Genomic DNA, 23,924 nt, shown 5'->3' with positions numbered 1-23,924 from the left:
ACATCTGATAATATATGCATAGTTTCGTGTAATAATTCATGTTTCAATGTTTGTATTTCTGATTCCTGTTCTTGTATTGATGTAGAGGGTTTCTCCTCTTCTGAAAAAGATGTATCGATATGATCAGCTAATGTATCACATCAATAGTTTTGTATTTGAGAGACATTATATACAAGATTCAGATGTGATGTCAAGATGAAATGTCTAATGATTATGTTATTCCACAGTGTGTGTGACACAGGCCTTGCCTAAGTCATGCAACGGTTCAAGAACAAATACAATCACATGGTACTTGGAGGCTAAACTGTGTTTTTAATGCAGACAACTATACTATTTTTTTTCCGATGTCCTAGGCTTAAAAGACCAAGAAATGCAATTTTGTATTAATATCAGTCGGCTCCTTCCATGTCTACGAATGGTAAGAGCCGTTAATATACATATACATATATATATATATATATATATATATATATATATATATATATATATATATATATATATATATATATATATATACAAATATATATATACAAATATATATATACAAATATATATATACAAATATATATATACAAATATATATATACAAATATATATATACAAATATATATATATATATATATATATATATATATATATATATATATATATATATATATATATTAATATTACACACGTTAACAAATGTCACAAATCTGGGATGATTACACGAATTATTTAATTATACATTACTGAGAAACTTGGGTCTTATGTTAAAATAATTTGAATGTAAAAGCACATAGCAAAAAGTGATCTACTCCAGCTCTGAAGCACATTCAATAAAACAATAATAAAACTAATAATTGTGATTACCAAAGGGACATTAAACATAATTTAGCCGTAAGCCGTTGGACATCGGAAACATTACCAAAATAAGGTAAATGAATTACAATATATGTGGTAATGATTGAGTATTGCAATCAAGGAACCTAAGGGTCTGGAATTTAGGAATAAAGTGTCAATGCAGATTGAAATAAGATGTCACCATCTCGTTTCTTTCTCAATGTGTGATCGAAAGTTGAAGTACAGGTCACAGTGGCATCGTGACTCGTGTCTCCCGCTTGTCTATCAGTCAAGTCTCAAATTGGTTATCAGTATCTGTCAATGACTGGAGTCACTAACCGTATTGTCGCGTGTTTGTGTAGGTCATCGAGGTTTATATTTTACAGTCGACACTAGACGGGCCCGCCTGTAAGACTGGTGTAGTGAGGATGTTTAGGATGGAATGACAGGATGAAGGCTAAAGACATGCAAATTGTGGGATGAATCTGGTCACTGCAATAGTTGTGAGCTTGCAGTTGTCACTCATAAGGACCATCAACTGCCGCCTCTCCCACTGAAGTGACGCCAACTCACCTCGCAATAGATATGACTTTAGGTTGAAAATAAACACATGGGGCACAATAATACACAAATACATGGACATAAAGAAGGGGAGGAAATATAGACAGAAGGACACGGTTATGCAGAAACTCTGGCCATTGCCAAGATAATTCGTCAGCATTAATACCACTGAGATCTGCATAATCATGTACAAAATGTACCATCAGGATTCGCTGGTTTGGCCTCAGACACAGCTGATATACTTTTAAACATTTCTGAAATGAAATTTGTATTATCACAAAATTTCAGTGATCTTATCTATCTTGTGTGCAACATAAAATAACTTGGAGTCATCATGAATAATTCTCTTGGAAACATCTTAGGAATGACACGTCTCGTCAACCTGATCAATTCTGGAACTAAAGCAACATCATTTCACATATCTAGTTAAACAAAATTTGTACAATTGATCTTACTCGATTGTCCATTCAAAATGTAATCATTTTCTTACAGGGGTTGGTTTTAGTATCTTGGTCCATCAAGTTAACCATTATCCATAAAGAAAGTTCCGCATTTCTACCAACTTTTCATATTTAAATCGCTATGTATGAGAGTTACATATTCCAACGGAGGAAGTAGTTAAAAATTATCAAACTAACAATCCACAACAGGAATATGAAGCAATCATAAAATGCCGTAAGAACCCTATATAAAATCAAATTTGTCAATATACTCGAATCTAGGATATGGCTGTAATTTCTTAGACACTAAGAACTTACTTATATAGTAAACAATAAGATATTTATAATAAATATTACGGTGTTCTAGCTTTTGACTTTTATCACATATTCAATATCCGGATCAATATATCTCTACTTCAAAATACTATATTTTTGAGCTATGAAAAAATATACTACACAATCTTTTCCTTGTTACAGCACAATTTTTTTCTCGCTGACAGCTGTACGAAGTACACACACACACACACACGTGATATCTTATGATAGCCTGAATAAAACAATCTTGTATACTAACCGACCAAAAAAAAAAAAAGTCCCATTCTCACTCCAAACAAAGCAGCTCACCTCTCACGTCCAGAAATAAAACTACTCCCATTACCTTCCCTTACAAATATTAATTTTACAAATATTAAATTTTACAAATATTAAAATTTCCCATTTTCAGTTCTATTGACACACACAAGCCAATGACGCACGTTATATTTAATGGCTTTGAGTTTATTACTGGATATACCTAACCATGTCTCTTTGTCGCGTAAATATGGCTTAATGTATTATCTGCTGTAAATATATGTATTTATTGCTTGGTGTGTTATCGGGTGTAAATGCATAACTTAATGTATTATAGCTGTAATATCACCTTTATAAAAGCATATACAATCACATGAGAATAAAATCGTCTTCTGGTAGAGGTGATATACACACATTACGTCTTAATATACCCGAAAGCCACATTCCAGCTCCAGATTTAAAGCCATCAGTAAAAATGGGAATGAATACCGATATGTTCAATGAAACACAATTCTTATTTCCTTTCTGAGAACCTAGCCTACCACAGCTCAGTGGCAAACAATGTTTTGTTATTATTGTCAATCTAAGATTAACAGTTTACCGGATTTTTGTATTTTAGAAGGAAACTTGCGATCAGAATGTGAAGCCTGAGCACCAACCTGCCTGTTTTAGTGAATAAAAAACATCTAATCTGTGTTTTGGTACATCTAAATAAAAGCATGTAAGTGCTTTTGCTTATCCATAAGTGCGTGAACACAAATCACACACATAATCAAGCGAAGCTAATGCTCATTAGTCCAAGTCAACATACAAACTCAAGTGAATTCATTACAATAAAGCACCCCAGTTTGGATAGTAGTGCTGATAACGCCCTGACTGAGGTGCATTAAGTTTAAGGACGGTTTGCGCGTGCACGGTTTTTCGAGCTTACTTTAGCAAAAGATGATGTTATATCTAAGTGATCACCTATCCAGTCACTAGGTAAATGCTACGATGCCTAACCGGACTGAGAGACGAGTCATATATCCACATGGCCAAAACAGTGACATGGAGAGTGAAAATTTATCGACAGTCGTGATAGTAAATGTGACTTACAATGTTTTAGTCATCAAGCGGGAGGATATGTCATTCAGACAACTGTGTCATTTCTAACAATTTCTAAAACTGATGGACTTTCTTCAGCAAAGTTGGGTCAGATCGGAAGATATGAATATCGAATCGAAACAAAATTAAAGCAGCCATAAGTTACGCCCAAACAAGCACTGTAATACTCTAACACGTTAATAATAATAATAAGTGAATAATTTATCATGTAAAATGAAACATTTCTAAATTAAATAAGGCACATCCAGATCGAACGTTGTCAAAGAAAGTCAACCTTTCTCCAAACGATGACATTTTAATATTCGGAATTGTAATGATTAATACGTAACCAAAAGCCGATTATAACAATTCGTCCAGAAGCAAGCTTCACAAGCCCATCTTTGTGACCTTGTAGACCATATACAAATTATTGCTACTTCGACAGCTTTAGGCTAATTCATAATGGCATTCTTTTCACTTTAGTCGCTTGGTTCCTTTGGCATGAAATGTTGGGCATTCTTTATTAAAACATTCCTTCTTGTTTAGTGAATTTTTACAGTTTTGGGTGGGAAAATTTGCAATTTTCAGTGACATGAACCTCTTGGATATTTCTACATGTACGAGTCTTGGATGAGGGGTAAAATTTCCTGCATGCAACCAAATTATTACATTATCGAATTTTAAACACCAATTATGGCAGGTGAGATGTATACCCTAAAAATTGCAGTCCCCACTAACTTTAGAATAATTTACTGATACCGATTGGATTTATAAATTGAAATAATTTTACAAAAACGTTAGAAAAATTCAAATATTCGCTGCATATTTTAAAACCATCTATTTATTCTTATGTTTGAATTTTTAAACAGAAGAATTTTTTTGATTCTTATGTTTGTGAGTGGGGTTGAACAGATCTTGTATGAAGTGTGTTTAAAAATTCTGGCATTATATAATTCCTATTTTATTTATTGATCCAAATATAATTACATGATGGCACCAGAATTAATTTATTTCCAGCAGACACTAGGCGTTGCTTTAACCAAGAATGTTATATTAAACGGTAACTCGCTTTTAGCTTAGATTAATTCAAATTTACATTAAAGACGTAAAGTTAAAGTTGATTTACCGATAAAACACCGTCTTGTGTTTAACAATGACGAAATTATATTTTATCTAAGATCATGATATAAATATACACTACAATACAGAAATCACAATAGCGTGATGTATCAAATGAAATAATGGACGGACGTTGGGTTAAAGGCTCTCGTAGGCTCTCGGACGTAGGTTCGAATCCTCGTTATGGCCCTTGTGGATTTCTTCATATATACACTAAACTTCTTAAAATGCTCAATACAAAATAATGTAACTTCTCATTCCTTAGAACAGGAATGGTATCAATATACCATAGCGAGGTTTCCCTTAACAAAAACCTGAGGCTTTTCACACGTGGTTACTCAACCAGGTTCACGCCTTAACCAAACACGGGAGTTATCATACTTTTAAAGGCTACAGAACCTTTATGTATAAAACCAAACTTGCGGAACCTTGTCCAAAATGTCCTCATAATGCCATCATCTAATAGCAAAAATACGTCATAAAATATGGCAAAGCATTCCTTAACAAAATAATAAATATATGACGTCCTATTGAAATTTCCCTAATATCAATATATTTAAAATAAATACAACTATAAAAAAGTATAAAGTTAATTCAAAAGTTGTTAAACAGTAAACGTGAATTATTATAATTTCGATCAGAAAATATAACGAAAACTGAAAGCTTCACTTTAAAGCCTAAACCGACGCTCTCATAGCCTCATAAATATTTGTTCACATAAAGTTAACAAATAATTAGCGTTTCGTTAATTTTCTTGCTTTGGCAGCTGAGATGGGGCTACCACGTTCCTCTAATGTTTTAGTTCACACTGGTGATAACGTGTACACAAAGTAATTATCATTAAAGGAAATCACTAAACCAGGATGATCATAACACTGGATGCACAACAATAATTTACCTCTGAACGCAAATTTCGCCTAACGAATTTTATTTCTCAGCGCCATTTAGACTGATTCTGATAACATTGCTGAGATCATAACTTCCGTGAAGTGAGAAATTTACACTATGCCAGGAATGTTAAAGCCTGGCTTGAGGACGGGTGGGTTATAAGGTTTTGTTTTCATAATTTACGTGTGAGGGGCACACGAGGAGGCCTCACCACGAGTGAGGGGCACACCAGGAGGCCTCACCACGTGTGAGGGGCACACCAGGAGGCCTCACCACGTGTGAGGGGCACACCAGGAGGCCTCACCACGTGTGAGGGGCACACCAGGAGGCCTCACCACGTGTGAGGGGCACATCAGGAGGCCTCACCACATGTGAGGACACACCAGGAGCCCACACCACGTGTGAGGGGCACACCAGGAGCCCTCACCACGTGTGAAGGGCATACCAGGAGCCCTCACCACGTGTGAGGGGCACACCAGGAGCCCTCACCACGTGTGAGGGGCACACCAGGAGCCCTCACCACGTGTGAGGGGCACACTAGGAGCCCTCACCACGTGTGAGGACACACCAGGAGCCCTCACCACGTGTGAGGAGCACACCAGGAGGCCTCACCACGTGTGAGGAGCACACCAGGAGGCCTCACCACGTGTGAGGGCACACCAGGAGGCCTCACCACGTGTGAGGACACACCAGGAGGCCTCACCACGTGTGAGGGGCACACCAGGAGGCCTCACCACGTGTGAGGGGCACACCAGGAGGCCTCACCACGTGTGAGGGGCACACCAGGAGGCCTCACCACGTGTGAGGGGCACACCAGGAGGCCTCACCACGTGTGAGGGGCACACCAGGAGGCCTCACCACGTGTGAGGGGCACACCAGGAGGCCTCACCACGTGTGAGGGGCACATCAGGAGGCCTCACCACATGTGAGGACACACCAGGAGCCCACACCACGTGTGAGGGGCACACCAGGAGCCCTCACCACGTGTGAAGGGCATACCAGGAGCCCTCACCACGTGTGAGGGGCACACCAGGAGCCCTCACCACGTGTGAGGGGCACACTAGGAGCCCTCACCACGTGTGAGGACACACCAGGAGCCCTCACCACGTGTGAGGAGCACACCAGGAGGCCTCACCACGTGTGAGGAGCACACCAGGAGGCCTCACCACGTGTGAGGGCACACCAGGAGGCCTCACCACGTGTGAGGACACACCAGGAGGCCTCACCACGTGTGAGGGGCACACCAGGAGGCCTCACCACGTGTGAGGGGCACACCAGGAGGCCTCACCACGTGTGAGGGGCACATCAGGAGGCCTCACCACATGTGAGGACACACCAGGAGCCCACACCACGTGTGAGGGGCACACCAGGAGCCCTCACCACGTGTGAAGGGCATACCAGGAGCCCTCACCACGTGTGAGGGGCACACCAGGAGCCCTCACCACGTGTGAGGGGCACACTAGGAGCCCTCACCACGTGTGAGGACACACCAGGAGCCCTCACCACGTGTGAGGAGCACACCAGGAGGCCTCACCACGTGTGAGGGGCACACCAGGAGGCCTCACCACGTGTGAGGGCACACCAGGAGGCCTCACCACGTGTGAGGACACACCAGGAGGCCTCACCACGTGTGAGGGGCACACCAGGAGGCCTCACCACGTGTGAGGGGCGCACCAGGAGCCCTCACCACGTGTGAGGGGCACACCAGGAGGCCTCACCACATGTGAGGACACACCAGGAGCCCTCACCACGTGTGAGGACACACCAGGAAGCCCACCACATGTGAGGACACACCAAGAGCCCCACCACATGTGAGGACACACCAGGAGGCCTCACCACGTGTGAGGGGCACACCAGGAGCTCTCACCACGTGTGAGGGGCACACCAGGAGCTCTCACCACGTGTGAGGGGCACACCAGGCCTCACCACGTGTGAGGACACACCAGGAGCCCCACCACATGTGAGGACACACCAGGAGCCCTCACCACATGTGAGGACACACCAGGAGCCCACACCACGTGTGAGGACACACCAGGAACCCACACCACGTGTGAGGACACACCAGGAGCCCCACCACGTGTGAGGACACACCAGGAGCCCCACCACGTGTGAGGACACACCAGGGGCCCCACCACGTGTGAGGACACACCAGGAGCCCTCACCACGTGAGAGGACACACCAGGAGCCCCACCACGTGTGAGGACACACCTGGAGCCCCACCACGTGTGAGGACACACCAGGAGCCCCACCACGTGTGAGGACACACCAGGAGGCCTCACCACGTGCGAGGACACACCAGGAGCCCTCACCACGCGTGAGGGGCACACCAGGAGGCCTCACCATGTGTGAGGGGCACACCAGGAGGCCTCACCACATGTGAGGACACACCAGGAGCCTCACCACGTGTGAGGACACACCAGGAGCCTCACCACGTGTGAGGACACACCAGGAGCCCCACCAAGACCCACCGACTCTTGGCCAAGCCGGCGCCAGGCACCGTCACCACGCCAGAAAACATTCAAAATCTACCAACAATCCCGTGACCCAAGGCGATATGTGCGTCACACGTCGTAACAATCCTTACCGTCGAACAGGAATGCCAAACGGAAGTATCATACTCCAAAATCGCGAAAGAGAACATGATCCGGCGTCTCCCAGGCGGAGACTGTGTCTCAAGACGTCTGCTCGTCGTCAAGGCTGAACCAGAAGTGCCTCGTGGCCAGCTGTGTTTTGATTACAATGTGGCCGCTTAAGGGCTAGTTCAGCCTTTGAATTACAATTACTGTAATTCTTTTGCTCACTATCTCATTGTCTATGACCATGACTATGAGAAAACCCTTAGCAATATTTTAGAATCGGCGGGGGGAAGTTTACTATTAGGGAAATATTGAAAATAATGAGATATATGAATATTTAAAAAAAAAAAAAAAAATTAAATCCATTATCAACATTAAATATTTAAACAGATTAAACCGTGATTAGAATTTTAGCTATTAAACTTCAAACACAATATTAATACTCTTTTTATATATAGACTTTTCTTTTATTTAAAAAAATTCTACGGTGTTTTAACAATTTCCGCACTTTGTCCAGCTAGCCGGGAGTTAAGAAAAGGTTGAAATCTCTGCTCTAGGCGAAAACTATTTATTAACGCACAAACAATTTGGATTTAGGCCCTGGAAAAATTCTTTACATCAGATCTCCATACTTCTAAGTAATTACTAAAGTTATTAAAACAATAATGAATGTGAGGAGTTAAAAAAGCCTTCTAATGAATTCCTCGCAAATTACTTTTAAAAAATAAAAAACAAAACGTATATTGGTGAGTTAAAAGCACGGTAATGAATTGGATAGGCTTTAAACTTGTAATCTCATACCAAAACGAGAATACTCACTAGTTAAGTCGCAGTTATGATCGTAATTTACTTAAATGTAAATCTCTTCTCAAAGAGAATGAGTAATTACATTACATTCACAGATGATACGGGAAATTACAATAATCAGATTAATTTTAAAACCACTAAGTTAGATTTGGTTTTATGCGGTACCTTCCTTGAAGGACCTAAGAAGCCTCACCCTGCACCAGGCCAGAGCACACCGTCTCGCCATTCCTTCTCTGTGCCAGAGCTTAATTAAGTGAAAGGAAAGTGAAGTCATATCGCGAATCACATACTGAAGTCAAAATCCCCAACGGACAAATAATGGCGTACTAATCATAGCGGTTAGGGAACAGTCACGTTTTGTATGCGAAGGTCGGTAGGTTTGGTTAGGATTCACTCACGCATTTTAGTACATCATTTAAATAGTCCGTGAGAATGAGAGAGGAAAGGCTGGTTGATCACCAGACATTAATTCACAACTTTAAGGACAAAAATCCATTCTCGTCAAAAATTTTTAGGGTTTAAAGGTTAAGTAGATCAGAAATCAGAGTTTATTAATTCCTTTCCTGTTTATTCCTAGCTTAATAAGACAAAATAACAAACACAAAAGTTATGAGGGTGCTCTCTGGTACACCGTCTGCTTCACGCATTAATTGGTTATATATTAGGAAATTTTATCTAAGATTTTCGAGTGAAATATTTTATCATGATAAATAATTTAGGATCCTAAAAGGAATAAAACTTTCCCCAACTGAAGACTCATCATGAAGATACACCTTTCACGCCAACCTAACTTCTGAAACTAGAATTGCTATAGTACTCAAAACTAGCTTTTGACTGCTATATACCTATGTCATTTCAACTTAGACTTTGAACACTGCTCTTAGAAACATTTCTTTAAACTTCTTCATACGAATAATAACACTATTGACAATCGTCAATAAATAAAACGATATTATTGAATATCGTCAATAACCTGCATTGGTTGACACTATTATCATTACGATCCTTAGTCGTAAATTATTTTCAAAGTGCATGTAAATAATGTAACCATGCAAATATTTCAATTATCAATTACTGTAGCATAAATGTATACTTTATATTCAGCTCATAAACAGTATGTTTAATAAATTGCAATATATTGTAATGCAATTTTGCACTTTGGTCATTACATGCCAACTTTTTGATTACTTAATGTAAACTTGATGGACAGATACTTTAAACCCCTGGTTTATATAACTATATTCAATCCCATTATATATAAAATAGCATAACAAAAATCAAATCAAATATGAAAATAAAATTCATTAAACCTTATATTACTGTTATCATAGCAGCTGATAGCAAGTAACCATTAACCAAAAATAATGCTAGTGCTGCACAAGTTAGTTGCTTTGTATTATAAAGAGAAAGTGTATAAATGCTGCAAAAACAAAAATGAAAAGTAATGTGCGAAATATGGCATTTGCAGATGTTACAGGATAAAATCATATTTGCAATTATTGCTGTGCCTGAGGCCACCTTGTAGAGGGAACTAGATATAATTAGAAATTTGTGGAAGACCAAATAACATGAATTTGGAGGGATATTTTTTTATGTAGGTGGTTCACAGTACAGTGTATTAGCAGTGGTATATATTGTAGCAATTGTAATTTTAAATGTTAAACTGCTGGCGCTAAAATATACATGTAAAGTGCAGAGTAGTAGCCTTTTGAGAGATGTGAGTTGTGTGAGTTTTTGGCAGAGTACTGGCAAGTAAATTATATTTATTGATAATGTAAGCTGCAGTGTGAAAACCCAGGAAGTATCTTGCTCTGTGGTGGAATCTGGTATCTATGAAGGGAAACGTCAAAAGCTTGCTTATTTAAAGAAAATAAGTATATGCAGGTTTAATTAAAGAACGATTACCATCACAGATCCTTACACTCATGAGAACTATAGTTACTTCCAAGGTTAATGTTATGATAAAATGTAAGAATTGCTGCAGTGTCTAAACCAATTATAAATCGCTCACCTTCAGGTAAGAGAAAAAATGAGTGACAGAAGTCACTAGATTCAGCCTTACCTGAAGAGTAGCAAAAATAGTTGATCAGATTACATTTGCTGCCTTCCAAATTGGTCAGTGCCAGCCAAAAGGAAGCTGCAAAAATTAACCGGAAGAACAAAAATTCCTGTTTCTTCATGACCCACTGATAACAGCCAGATGTTACTGGCATTAATTTTCTATTTGTGTTGGACTTGTTTGTCAGTTGTTCATTTGTTTCATTATGTCTTGATGATGTAATATTAATTTTCTTCTGGATATTAGCAGTAAATGTTCGTTTGTTCTTTTCTGATTAATTCACCTTATATATTTGTCATACACTCAAACGTGTCATTTTATTTCATCGAAAAAATACATTACAATATTAAGTAGAAGCCAAACCAGCTGAAATCCAAAATGGGTTATTAAGGAAAGGTGTGTGGTTTGTAGATGTGTATAAATGTGCATTTATCTACATGACAGCTGTAAATTAATTATGTTTAACTTTGAATTCTTTCTAATTCACAGTCTGCCAAATATTTAATACACTATTTTAAAGTGCTATTAATTTTTAAAGTTCAAACTAGTACATTAAATGAGACTTGATTTATTCATTTATGAATAATTTCTGTACTGACTTTACTCTAATTACAAGCTTCATAACAAAATCGTTATGTCCAAAAATAGTTCTTTGACAAAAGTATTGATTACTTAATTAGTATCATTCACTTGTTAGTGTATGTAATTGTTGTCTTGGAGCTAAACCCCTTTAGCTTACTCCGTCATATCTGATGATATTACAATTACTCCTGAATTGCTTAACCTAGTCTCTTTACCTGTGATATTCCCTTCAGTAAAAGCTTTGTTTAATGAAAGCATAGCTCAATAAAGCTTACGTCATCATACTGTTAACAATCACGACGTGAATTAACACTGCGGGTGTTACTCTGTTATGGTTAGCCGTGTTAATGAGCCTTTGATATTGCATTACAGTTAGCAGCGGCCCCCCACCCCCCCAGCTTCTCATACACTAACTTTGTATCATTTACGAGGAAGTGTTACAGCTTAAGGTTAATTAGAGAGTATGGTTGGTTGCATTTACAATGCACGTTAAAGGGTGTTATGACGCCACCTCTACATCACCAACGACGGCAGTTTTGTGTGTTTGGATAATTGTTTTTCTGGTTAATTATCCATTATTGTACCAGTTAATAGAATATCAGCTTATTATGTTTTGTTGTTACTTTATAAATTTAACCAAAATCTTGGTGCCAACCTTGAGTGGATTCAATGATCTCCTGGACTTGCCGTCTTTCCTTAGCTGGAAATGAAGTTATGTGGTTATGGACAACAAATGCCTTTTTCACAAAGTTCACATACTGTACATCATTAGTAGGAAATTGGTTTAAATGGGACAAGTGTCCTCTGAAATTGGTTTTATATATTAGTGCAGCACATATTTTATTTTGTTTATTAATAGTTCTAGATGAGTTTAGCGAGGGATTTCATATGGTATTAAGCCTGAAAAGATGCATTGTTTTTGAGAGATGCAAAATGAATAATTTCTATGAAAATGAATGATCAGTAATTGCTTCTGTAGCCTTGACCATGAATGGTCAAATAACAATCCGCTATGTCTTTTATATATACAAAAAATAATACATACGTCAATTTGAAGTGCATTTATTCACTATAAAACTTACCTCATCTGCCTTCCAATTCGATATAAGCCACAAGGTATTTAATTTCTTAGAATTCAATTATTTTTTATTAAAAAAGTCTTAAACCATGAGTTATATAACAAATTACCGTACAAACTAAGCATTCTACATAATGTTTTATTCAGATATAAAAATAAATATTTAAAACTCTACAGTACATGAGAAAAGGAAACCAATATTAATATCACTCAACAATGGTAAGTGCAAAACATGCATCATTATAACACAGACAAATGGACGACTTTGTGCCTTTGTGATGTAATACAATTTTACGCAGACAATCTCCATCATTAGCTCATCAGAAAGGTCACCACATTACAACTACACATGAAGTTCAACAACATAATGCTATAACTACAGCACTCATCAATCTAGAGACTCATCACATGCCATCACGTCAAAGACACATTCTTTAAGCACCAGGGTTGGAGATCACACGTACTCCTGCTCGAGCACATGAAGACTATGACAATATCTCGAGAGTGAAAACATAATATCATTCTAGTTTGGGGGTTTACTCAACAACCTGCACTTGTAAAATGATTATTGGTTGTAACCAATAACCTTGTTTTATGATTTTAGGCTATGAAATTAATCTTGCAAAAATGTAGTGGATAAACAGGTCAGTGTGCAACATGTATCAATTTTGCTAATGCAGTACATATACTAAGTTCATACAGAATGATGACGAGATAATTTGCATAAGTATTATGCAATAATACTTCTCATTAGGTTTTGGTCTTCATATTTTCTCGAGTTAATATGATAAATCTTAAACTGTACTTAAAAGTGTATTGTTCAAGAAATGGTAGTACTCGATTCATACACTTCTATTACATTCATTTTTGCTTATTACTATGAAGTCTGAAGATTTATCATTAAATGACAGTAACTATTTATAAACTCACATGCATCTGCTATATTTTCAAAAGTTACTGTACAATCATTGTAAAGGACACAAACAATGCTGGATTATGTGACGGGTGGAGTCACTCACTGAACACTAATTACAATACTGTACATATCTTTAGGCACACCACAGATACTCTCACAAGATCATTACCATTTCTTGATGTCAAGCTGCCAGTCATTTTATCTCAATAATACTTTGTATTCCAAAGCAGCAAAAAATGTTCTTGTATATCAAATAAGTGCATTAAAGGGAATTTGTTCATCTATTTCTTTTGTGATTCCGTGCCTATTTAAGAGGTATCTCTTAAATACAGAATCAGAAATATCTCTTATATTTCAAAATAATATCTCTACAGAAATCAGATTCTGTATCTCTTAGAGATACAGACTCTCTAAAAAAAAATATTTCAGCCAATGAGCATCTACATACTTTTAGTGTTGAGAACTACCAAACAAATTTGAAGAAAAAAATGTAGATTTTGTCGGAAAGTTACATCAATAGATTTCAATGAAATGAATGGCAGCCGAGACATACATAGACAAGGACAGACATAAACTAGGGGGTAGATGAGGGATGATGCTGGGGGTTAAGTCGGCTCAGAAGTACATCTGGAGGTTACTGTTAAAAATATAAATGACAATTACTAACTACTCTCACACCACAAAAGAGATACTCAGCTACATCTTTGAGTAATATTATTCTCAGCTACAAATATGTTACAAACACAATACAGGTTTTAAATGCTACACAATAGATAAATTCCATGCTCTCTATTCAGGCAAAATGTTAATTGATTATATTTAAACTAAATTACAATACAGTATTTATATATATATTTATTTAAGGGGTATCTGAGTTTATATTTTCTTTGTTTATTAAGCGGAACAAATATTAGTCACACAAATCAAACAAAATTACAAACTAATTTCCTTTTCTCTAATGAGTGATAAAATATTATTTTGCTGTATTTAAACTTTCCTCTGCAGAAACTTTATTAATCTGTCTACTCTGCTGCATGTTACAAATTTGTGGAATATGCTGCAGTTTAGTTTGCAACATATTACAACGTATTTTGCAATATGTTGCAACTTATTTTGTAGCAGATTCCAACTAATTTTGCAGCATATTACAATATGGTTTTGCTACGAAACATCTCAACATAAACAGAAATGCACCGTATTAATACTTTTCCATATACTAAAAACAATGCAGCTTTTATCAAACAAATTTATCCTGAAAAAGATCATAAGCTTAATAGCAATATAACCACTGTTTTTACCTTACCTTTGACTTCAACCTTAGATGTAGTTGCCGACTGGAGGATCTCAACTGAAGATACAGTTGCTACGTCTACCTTGGGAAGTTCTGAAAAATATTGTCTTTCTTAATATCCCATTCTTTTAACAACAACAACAGAGAACCTTTCACAGCTGGAAAAAGTTGAATGTTTTGTAAGGGGGGTTAAAATGTTTAATAATATGTTCAATATTTTTAAATGGTTCACTTTATAGATATTAAAAAAGACTGTCTGTTTCTGGTGTCATATAATAAGTACAGGTATTGTCTGATTTCAGTTTTGAAATAAATAAAATAGACATCACAAGTTTATTAAGGGATATTTATGGAGTTTGCATGTATAAAATTAAGTAAAGGAAGAATATATTTAGACTGTCTACTTTGTCGTCTGAGTAGATGTAGTAATAAATATATTAAGCAGTTAAATAGTTAGAAAATAAACTTTGTATGAACTGGAGAGAAATTCTCTCCTACAAATGTAGTTATGTAGTTAGGGAAAAAAGTGTTAATATACATGCTACTATGTTATAATAAATTATAATGGAAACTAATTTGTAATCTACATTCATTTCAGCATTTATTTGCATTTATTTGCATCAATTTGCAACGATTAATTTGTATAGCTCATCTGCGCCTTTTTTTCATTCATTCCTAAGGATCTAATATTGTTCTATGTTTGTAGCTATGGCTGCACACTATAGTTGCTGACTACTGAAGATGCTAATGAAGCTGTAAGCTTGTTATCACCTTGTATGATGTCTCTGACTGAGTCTTCAATCAGAACCTGGCAGATTAATGCAGTGTGTCCCTGCTCTTCGACCATATGAATGAGAGGCATCTGCGCTTCAGGGCGACCCAGATTTGGTAGTTCTCCAGCGTCTATCATAGACAGTATTTCTTGGGATTGAACTCCTTCCTTGAGCATTAGACTAACTTTGGCCATCTCTTTAGATACCGGTGTTTGTGTTTCAGAATCAAATTCCTTGGGGAATTGTTCTGATATTATCTCCTCCACGTTAACATCAGCTTGCTCAAGCATGCGCATGAAGGTCTTAACTCCGATGGTTTTATCAGTCTTCTGGATGGCCTGCTCCACTTGTTCAGTCATAACCTGGTTGACCAATGCTTTAAAACCAAATTCCTCAACAACAGTCAAAAGTTTAGCTTGAGCTTCTTGCTTCATAAGCTCGGGGAAATCGCCAGCTTCCATGAGAGCGATCACATCCTGGGCCATCACCCCATGTTTTACCATCATGCCAATTTTGGCTACTTCTTCCCTCAGTTTGGGCTCCAAGTTGGCCTTCTGGACAACCTCATCAATGTTGACAGTATCCTCTTGAGCCATACGCACATAGGCCTTCACGCCTGGTACCATCTCCGATGCGAATGCTTAATGGGTGGAGGGGGGTCACATTAGGCACAAATCAAGGTAAGTGGGGGTGAAGAATGTTACAAATCCTAATTTTTTTTTTTGGGGTGGTGGGGGGGGGGAAAGCCTATGATATAACCTGAGGGAGATTGTTTGTTTCTAGTTTTGCATTAGAATATATATAAATGTATACTGTATATAAATATATACATTCTGGATACTCAATATCTTAGTAAAATAAAATAAAATTATTTGTGTTTTTGAAATTATTATATAATACTAATTTGAGCCAATGCATATCAAAGTTCTTAATGACGTAATTATACCGAATAATACTTCTATTAATGTAGATCACTAAACTCATCAGTACTATAAGACAAATCAAAGATAAATAACATGTCACTTGCTAATGATCATCAGGCTGGATAATATAATTAGCACAGGACAGTATTAAGGAAACATATTCTTAATGCAAAACTAGTAGTATATTTAAATACAGTATTTTATATCTGGACAAATGTGAATTTATATATCAGACGATGTAAGCAATGCATATTCAAAATGCAATATATATATCTTATATGAACAAGCTGACAGGTCTTCTCTCCTCAGTCAAAAAACTACTGATCGTTTCCAAATATAATCTACAATCAAGGATGAAATCAAAACTTACTCTTTACATCCACTGTTTCAATTTTGGCCTTCTTGAGCATTTCCTTGACCTCGGACATACGAGCAGCTTCTTCTTTAGGCTTTAATTTGTGTATATCCTTCACTGATTCTCCCACTAACACTTCACAAATACTGCCAATGTGACCTTTATCAGCTACCATAGACACAAGAGGCACCTGTGATTCGGGCTTCTTTAAACTAGGCAATAAACCAGATTCAACCAATGAGATAACTTCGCTACATTTTACACCCTCTTGTAGAAGGTGTCCAATTGCAGCGATCTCTTTTACTGGCTCTGAAGATGGCCCAAATTCCTTGGAAACATCCATTATCACTTGTTCCATTGATTCTTTGCCAGTTTCAATCGTACGCATTACCGACTTTAGACCAACATTGCTATCGCATCTGTCTTTAGCCTCCTGTACCAGCACCTTGTGCACCGTGGCATGTTCCAGACGGTCTGCCACTTCGAGTAGTTTGGCCTGGTGTTCTGTGCGCTTAAGAGCGACAAACTCGCCCTCTTTCATCATGGTCAGAAGTTCATTAACTTGCACCCCTTTCTTCAAGTGGAAGCTCAACTTTGCTATATCTTTAGAAAACGTTGTCTTCTCAGTGGGTTTCAGCTCAACAGTCTCAAGGTCTACTTGGTTGTCCGTGGCTAAGCGAATCAAAGCCTTAAAGCCCGGAACACACATTTCTGTAACCATACACCAGACACATAAGTTGCAACATCTTCCGAGTACATGAAAAAACACTCCAAGACTGGGAAAATTACTTGGGATCTCATTGATTACATAGAACTATATTAATTGTTTACACTTGTTTAGTCATCATATTAATGGGTTGGGAAGTTTAACCAGAACAAAAATAAAAGATATATTATTTTAAAGGGGTGGAAGAAATTCATATTCAGCAGCTGAAAAATAAAAATAAAGGAAAGAAATGAAAACTGGCATATTGTATACTCGAAAAAATTGTCAAGGGATATATATATACTGTACTGTATATACTGACTGATGTTGACTTTTGTCAGGGTAAGATGTCATCTTTCATGAGTGGAAATGAATACAAAAAAGTATTTTACATGTCAGGATATAACCGTCGGTGACAGGACCCACCCCAGAATATGTAGGCACTGTACTGGCATGGTATTTCACATAAAAATAACTTCTAAGCTAGTTTCTTTTTCTTTTCTTGAATAAAAAATGCACCTCACTCAACAATAATTAACAGAGATTAAGCTGCAATGTGATAATCTTATATATTGAGGTGATATAATTGATTAGAATGCAATAAATATGATTACTGTATAATTATATTTCATTCCAAATGTTATAGCTATTATATTTCCAGCACATCCAGTCATACAAATTGTAATCACTTCTGTAATTAATTGTAAACCAGCCGATCTCCATACTATTAACAGTAATTTGTGCAGATCTTTATTTAAGTCAAATATTGCCTTGGTTATACTGTGCAGAGTTTAATGCCATTGTCAGCAGTGTCTGAGATGGGCATCAAATGCTCCAAGAGTTACCTGTGTGAACCTGTGTGGCTTCAGCCTTGTGTATGGGTTCAGCCACCTCCTTGATTTCCTCAGCCTGTGAAGGTGTTGGCGTGGGTGCTGTGGATGTGTAACCAATGGCTAAAGTTAAAGAATAAATACACTGGACACATATAATCTCATTATCTAATGGAGTCTCAATGTGATGACTGTTTAAGTAGTAAATTAAATTGGATTGTTGAAAAGTACTGTATTCATAAATTGGTCGAATTTCTGTGTGACATTCCACTAATATTCTGTAGATGCTATTCAAATGAGAGTAGACTACTGTACTTTTTCATTACTAAATATTTTGAGCAATGTGACTTTATTGGCTGCTTTTAGTGTATTATTGTTGAAATCTTCATCTATATTAACTACTCTTTTACTTTTGTATACATATATTAAATTAAAATTTAAACTCCTTAGAACACAATGACCCAGATTCTGAATTTTGCAAGTGCCTTTCCGTGAGGTTAAATAGATTTAGACACGTGTATTTTTTAATTGTTGACATTTTTTATATTATATACATTTGTAATCGACCATCTCTAATAGAATGAAAGCATGCATGTAATTTGCTTGCTCTTTTCATAGCTCCAATATTTATCAACTAATCAGGATTTTATAAGGCACATTATTGAATGACATTTATACTTCAGTGTCTAGCATACATGTTTCAGAATCTTTGCCATTCTGGTTAAAGGACCGACCTAGCTGTAGTGTGTCTGCCTTGTATTCTGGAACAGTTTCTTCTTGAGACGTTTCCGTGAGCAATGTGAGTGGGGCTTCTGAAAATAGTAATGACATGTGAGTGTCTTGGCATGAGCAAGAGTTCTGCAAGTTCATGTGCCCTGAGAAATTCATTTAAATGAGATGTGAGAGAAATATTTTGAAATAATGATAAGATAATTTCTGAAACTTGTTCTAGTGTGGGAAAATGCTGTAAAATAAAACATATGCAGAAATTATTATTTTGAATGAAAACCACTATGGGAGAGGTAAAGGTTTTATATATGAAAACTTGTTAAGGAGATTAACATGTTACTGCATTTAGAATTGTTAGTTCATTACATGTCCTGTATTAAAATGGAATTACTGTATTTTAATGATAATAAACTAATTATTATTTTTTGTATTAATACCGATGGTTAGTTTACTGTTAAGAAATAAGCATAATTTATTTAAAGATAATGGTACTAGTTTTAAACAAAGGGTTTTAATGATGTTTCAAAGTATATTAACCTAAAATCACATTTATGATACTGTGTTGATATTTAGTTTTTTGTAATAGTGACAAAAAATTAAAATATTACAGAAAGTTTAAATTAATACAATCAATATAATTTGTGTTTAAAAGAAATTGTACGTATTTTTATTTAGTAGGAGAATGAAGGATTGTGGTAATTTCCTCACATTTAAAAGATGAGCATAATTAGTCTAATTGGTTAGCTCATATTTACAACAACAATTTTGTAATAATATTACACAGGTTACATATCAAAATGCTATACTGTACCTGTTACTTAAGATTACTTCTGCTATATTTACCTCTTTTCTTTTGCTTATTCATACAGTGGGGAGATGTTAATAATTTAAGGAAATAAAGGGTTTTAAACTGAAATCAAGTCCAATTTTATGTTTTAGTCAAACTTAAGAATTCAAAATAATGTTGATGGGTAAATGCAGTATACACAAGTGTGAACCTAGAATATATTGAAAATTATGTTCATGTACTGAATATCAATGATCTTGTTTACTGTTCAATATAAAACCAACAAACTGCATACTGGCTAAATGATCACAAGAACTTAAATAAAGCTAATGCTTTACGAAACAAATTAGCGAAACGCATAATGCACACGAAGAAGAAACAAATGCTAACATAAATTATTGAAGCATAAAAACTAAGTAACTAACTAAGGAATCTTGACATGTGGACATGCAGAATAGTTGTCAATCATATAGCAAATGAAGCAGGATACCATATTCACTACACTAACATCTAGCACAAAGAAAATCACTAACAAGGTTAAAGAGCCATCAAAATAAACTGGTTAAAAAATATAAAATAAAATTTACTGCCCAAAAAATACTATTAGGCGATAAGCAGAAAGTAACATTACAAAAAAGTAAAGAAATTAAGATAAATTATGAATAAGAAAAGAGCAACAAAAATAGAGAAATTACACATACAAAATTAGGAGCCATAAAATAAGGCACGAAAATAACAAAAAATGCCACCATCTGTGTTAGTATTCTGGACGTGACTGTTTTGTAAATAAAGAGTACAATATGCGGGTCTTCAGGCTACGTGCAGTGTTCTTCGAGCTGTGAGATAGATGCATGTATACAACCTTTGGCATACTACAAGTATAATATATGTCAGAGCCTGTTGTTCACTTACGGGTAACAGTAGTCAGTTTCTGCTGTTCAATGGTCTGTTGCTGTGTCTCGGTCTCCGCCTGTGGTGTCATCTGCTTTACGCGTTTTTGTTTCTGTACTGTGACTTGTGACACTTCCTCAACTGCCTGTTGTGTTTGTTGGATGAGCTGAGTCACTTGTTGTGTTTGTTCCGTTTGTTTGGTCACCTGTTCTTGCTGCATAACAGCAGCCTCTCTCTGAACAGTTTGTGTTATTTGTATCTCCTGTTGCTGCAGCACAGCTTGCTGTTGTGTGTGTTGCTCAACAGTCGTCACCTGTTCCTCGGCTGTTTTCTCAAATGATTTAGGTTCTTTTACTACCTTTTTCTTCTTCTTTGTTACCACTTTAGTAACTTGCTCAGGTTCTTCTATAACCTCAGTCTCTTTTGTTACCACCTTAGTAACCTCCTCAGGTTTTTGTACAACCTCAGCCTCTTTTGTTACCACCTTAGTAACTTCCTCAGGCTTTTCTATAACCACAGTTTCCTTTGTTACCACTTTAGTAACTTCCTCAGTCTCCTTTGTTACTACCTTAGTAACTTCCTCAGGTTTTTGTACAACCTCAGGCTCCTTTGTTACCACCTTAGTAACTTCCTCAGGCTTTTCTATAACCTCAGTCTCTTTTGTTACCACCTTAGTAACTTCCTCAGGTTTTTGTACAACCTCATCCTCCTTTGTTACCACTTTAGTAACTTCCTCAGTCTCCTTTGTTACTACCTTAGTAACTTCCTCAGGTTTCTGTACAACCTCAGCCTCCTCGACTGTTTTCTCAATTAATTTAGGTTCTTTTACTACCTTTTTCTTCTTCTTTGTTACCACCTTAGTAACTTCCTCAGCCTCCTTTGTTACCACCTTAGTAACTTCCTCAGGTTTTTCTATAACCTCAGTCTCCTTTGTTACTACCTTAGTCACCTCCTCAGGTTTTTGTACAACCTCAGCCTCCTTCGCTACCACCTTTGTAACTTCCTCAGTCTCCTTTGTTACCACCTTAGTAACCTCCTCAGGTTCTTTTATAACCTCAGTCTCCTTTGTTACTACCTTAGTAACTTCCTCAGGTTTCTTTACAACCTCATCCTCCTTTGTTATAACCTTAGTAATTTCCTCAGTCTCCTTTGTTACCACCTTAGTAACTTCCTCAGGTTTCTGTACAACCTCAGCCTCCTCGACTGTTTTCTCAATTAATTTAGGTTCTTTTACTACCTTTTTCTTCTTCTTTGTTACCACCTTAGTAACTTCCTCAGCCTCCTTTGTTACCACCTTAGTAACCTCCTCAGGTTTTTGTACAATCTCAGCCTCCTTTGTTACTACCTTGGTAACCTTCTCAGGTTCTTGTACAATCTCTGTCTTCTTAGTTACCACCTTAGTAGTAACTTCTTCAACGGATTCTGGGAGCTGTGTAACAACAGTCTCTTCATGGATAAAGACTGGTCTTTGAACGAGTGTTGTAGTTTGCAAAACTTCTGGTTCACAAATTTCTTGAGCCTTGTCTGTCTGCACTGTAGTTATGACTTCTTTTATTACTTCAGGTTTCTGTTCTGCTATTATCTCTTGCTGTACGAGGGTGGGCTGTTGGATAACTGTTGTTTTCTGCACGACTTCGGGGATTTCAGATACTTTTGCAATTTCTTGCACAACATGGCTCGTGACCTCAGTTACTTGTTGTGTAACTTGAGGTTCCTGCAAGGTCACTTCCTCTTGTTGTATAACTTGAGGGCGTTGCACAGTGACTTGTTTTATAACTTCCGAATGTTCAGAGGTAACAACCTCTTGCCTGCTTTCCTGAGGCTGCTGGAACACAGTGACTTCCTCTTTATGTTCCACAGTGACCTGAGGCTTTACCTTGGTCACAGTTTTCTTTTTAATCACTTTGCGTTTAGGTTCAATAATTTCTTCCGTGGTAACTGTTTTCGTGACAACTTCTTCTTGTTGGAACGGCTGTGTAATCTGCTGTGTCGTTTCCTGAATAACCTGAGGTGTAATTTGTTGGATAACTTGAATGGGCTGTTCTTGGATAATCTGTGTCGTCTCCTGTGTCACCTGACGTTCTTGATACTCTGGAATAGTTGTAGGTTGAGTATATTCATCAATATGTTGAGTCTGTATTAATTGAGTATATTCTTCTTGGGGCTTCTGCTGCTGTGTTGGTTGTGTCTCACCTAGAATCTGTTCCATTGTTTGTTTAATTTGTTCCATCTGTTCAAGTATAACAACGTCTGCCTGTTCTGTTTGTTTGTCTTCCTGGTCTTTGGGTTCCTGTGGAATCTGAACAGGCTTACTCTTTGGTTTAGTTTTGACCTTACGTGTTGGTTTTGCTGCTGGTTTTGGTGTTTCTTTGGGCTCTGCCGGAGCAGGTGTTGTTGGTTTAGGCTCAACTTCAACTGTTGGTTTGGGTTCTGCTTGTACAGGTGTTGGTTTTGGCTCTTCTGGAACAGGTGTTGGTTTTGGTTCTGCTTGTACAGGTGTTGGTTTTGGCTCTTCTAGAACAGGTGTTGGTTTTTGTTCTGCTTTTACAGGTGTTGGTTTTGGTTCTTCTGGAACAGGTGTTGGTTTTGGTTCTGCTTTTACAGGTGTTGGTTTTGGTTCTTCTGGAACAGGTGTTGGTTTTGGTTCTGCTCGTACAGGTGTTGGTTTTGGCTCTTCTGGAACAGGTGTTGGTTTTGGTTCTGCTTTTACAGGTGTTGGTTTTGGTTCTTCAGGAACAGGTGTTGGTTTTGGTTCTGCTTGTACAGGTGTTGGTTTTGGTTCTTCTTGTACAGGTGTTGGTTTTGGCTCTTCTGGAACTGGTGTTGGTTTTGGTTCTACTGGAGCAGGTGTTGGTTTGGTTTCTGCTGGAGCAGGTGATGGTTTTAGTTCTAATGGAACAGGTGTTGGTTTTGGTTCTGCTGGAGCAGGTGTTGGTTTTTGCTCTACATGAACAGGTGTTGGTTTTGGTTCTACTGGAGTTGGTGTTGGTTTTGGTTCCTTTGGAACAGGTGTTGGTTTTGGTTCTACAGGAACAGGTGTTGGTTTTGGTTCTGCTGGAACAGGTGTTGGTTTTGGTTCTGCTGGAACAGGTGTTGGTTTTGGCTCTTCTGGAACAGGTGTTGGTTTTGGTTCTACTG

The 23,924-nt window shown here is 37.4% G+C and overlaps 1 protein-coding gene across 18 annotated transcripts in view; it reads right to left on the bottom strand.

Annotated features, from left to right (window-relative positions):
- The window catches only part of sls (sallimus), a 601,134-nt gene that overhangs the window by 51,829 nt on the left and 525,381 nt on the right, over positions 1-23,924 (bottom strand). For 9 of the 18 annotated variants that reach the window (XM_069317072.1, XM_069317078.1, XM_069317081.1 and 6 more), the window contains 7 exons: positions 20,808-23,648; positions 19,114-19,191; positions 18,395-18,481; positions 16,859-17,554; positions 15,564-16,205; positions 14,805-14,885; positions 12,163-12,207 (listed from right to left, as the gene is read on the bottom strand). In XM_069317072.1, the coding sequence (XP_069173173.1) occupies positions 12,163-12,207; positions 14,805-14,885; positions 15,564-16,205; positions 16,859-17,554; positions 18,395-18,481; positions 19,114-19,191; positions 20,808-23,648 (4,470 nt within the window). The remainder of the gene's footprint in view (positions 1-12,162; positions 12,208-14,804; positions 14,886-15,563; positions 16,206-16,858; positions 17,555-18,394; positions 18,482-19,113; positions 19,192-20,807; positions 23,649-23,924) is intronic. The other 9 variants (XM_069317079.1, XM_069317083.1, XM_069317074.1 and 6 more) reach the window with 9 other exon arrangements.

The sequence above is a fragment of the Procambarus clarkii genome, chromosome 86 (assembly GCF_040958095.1).
Source record: "Procambarus clarkii isolate CNS0578487 chromosome 86, FALCON_Pclarkii_2.0, whole genome shotgun sequence".
Lineage (NCBI taxonomy): Eukaryota > Metazoa > Arthropoda > Malacostraca > Decapoda > Cambaridae > Procambarus > Procambarus clarkii.
This window is presented reverse-complemented; position numbering and strand designations above follow the sequence as displayed.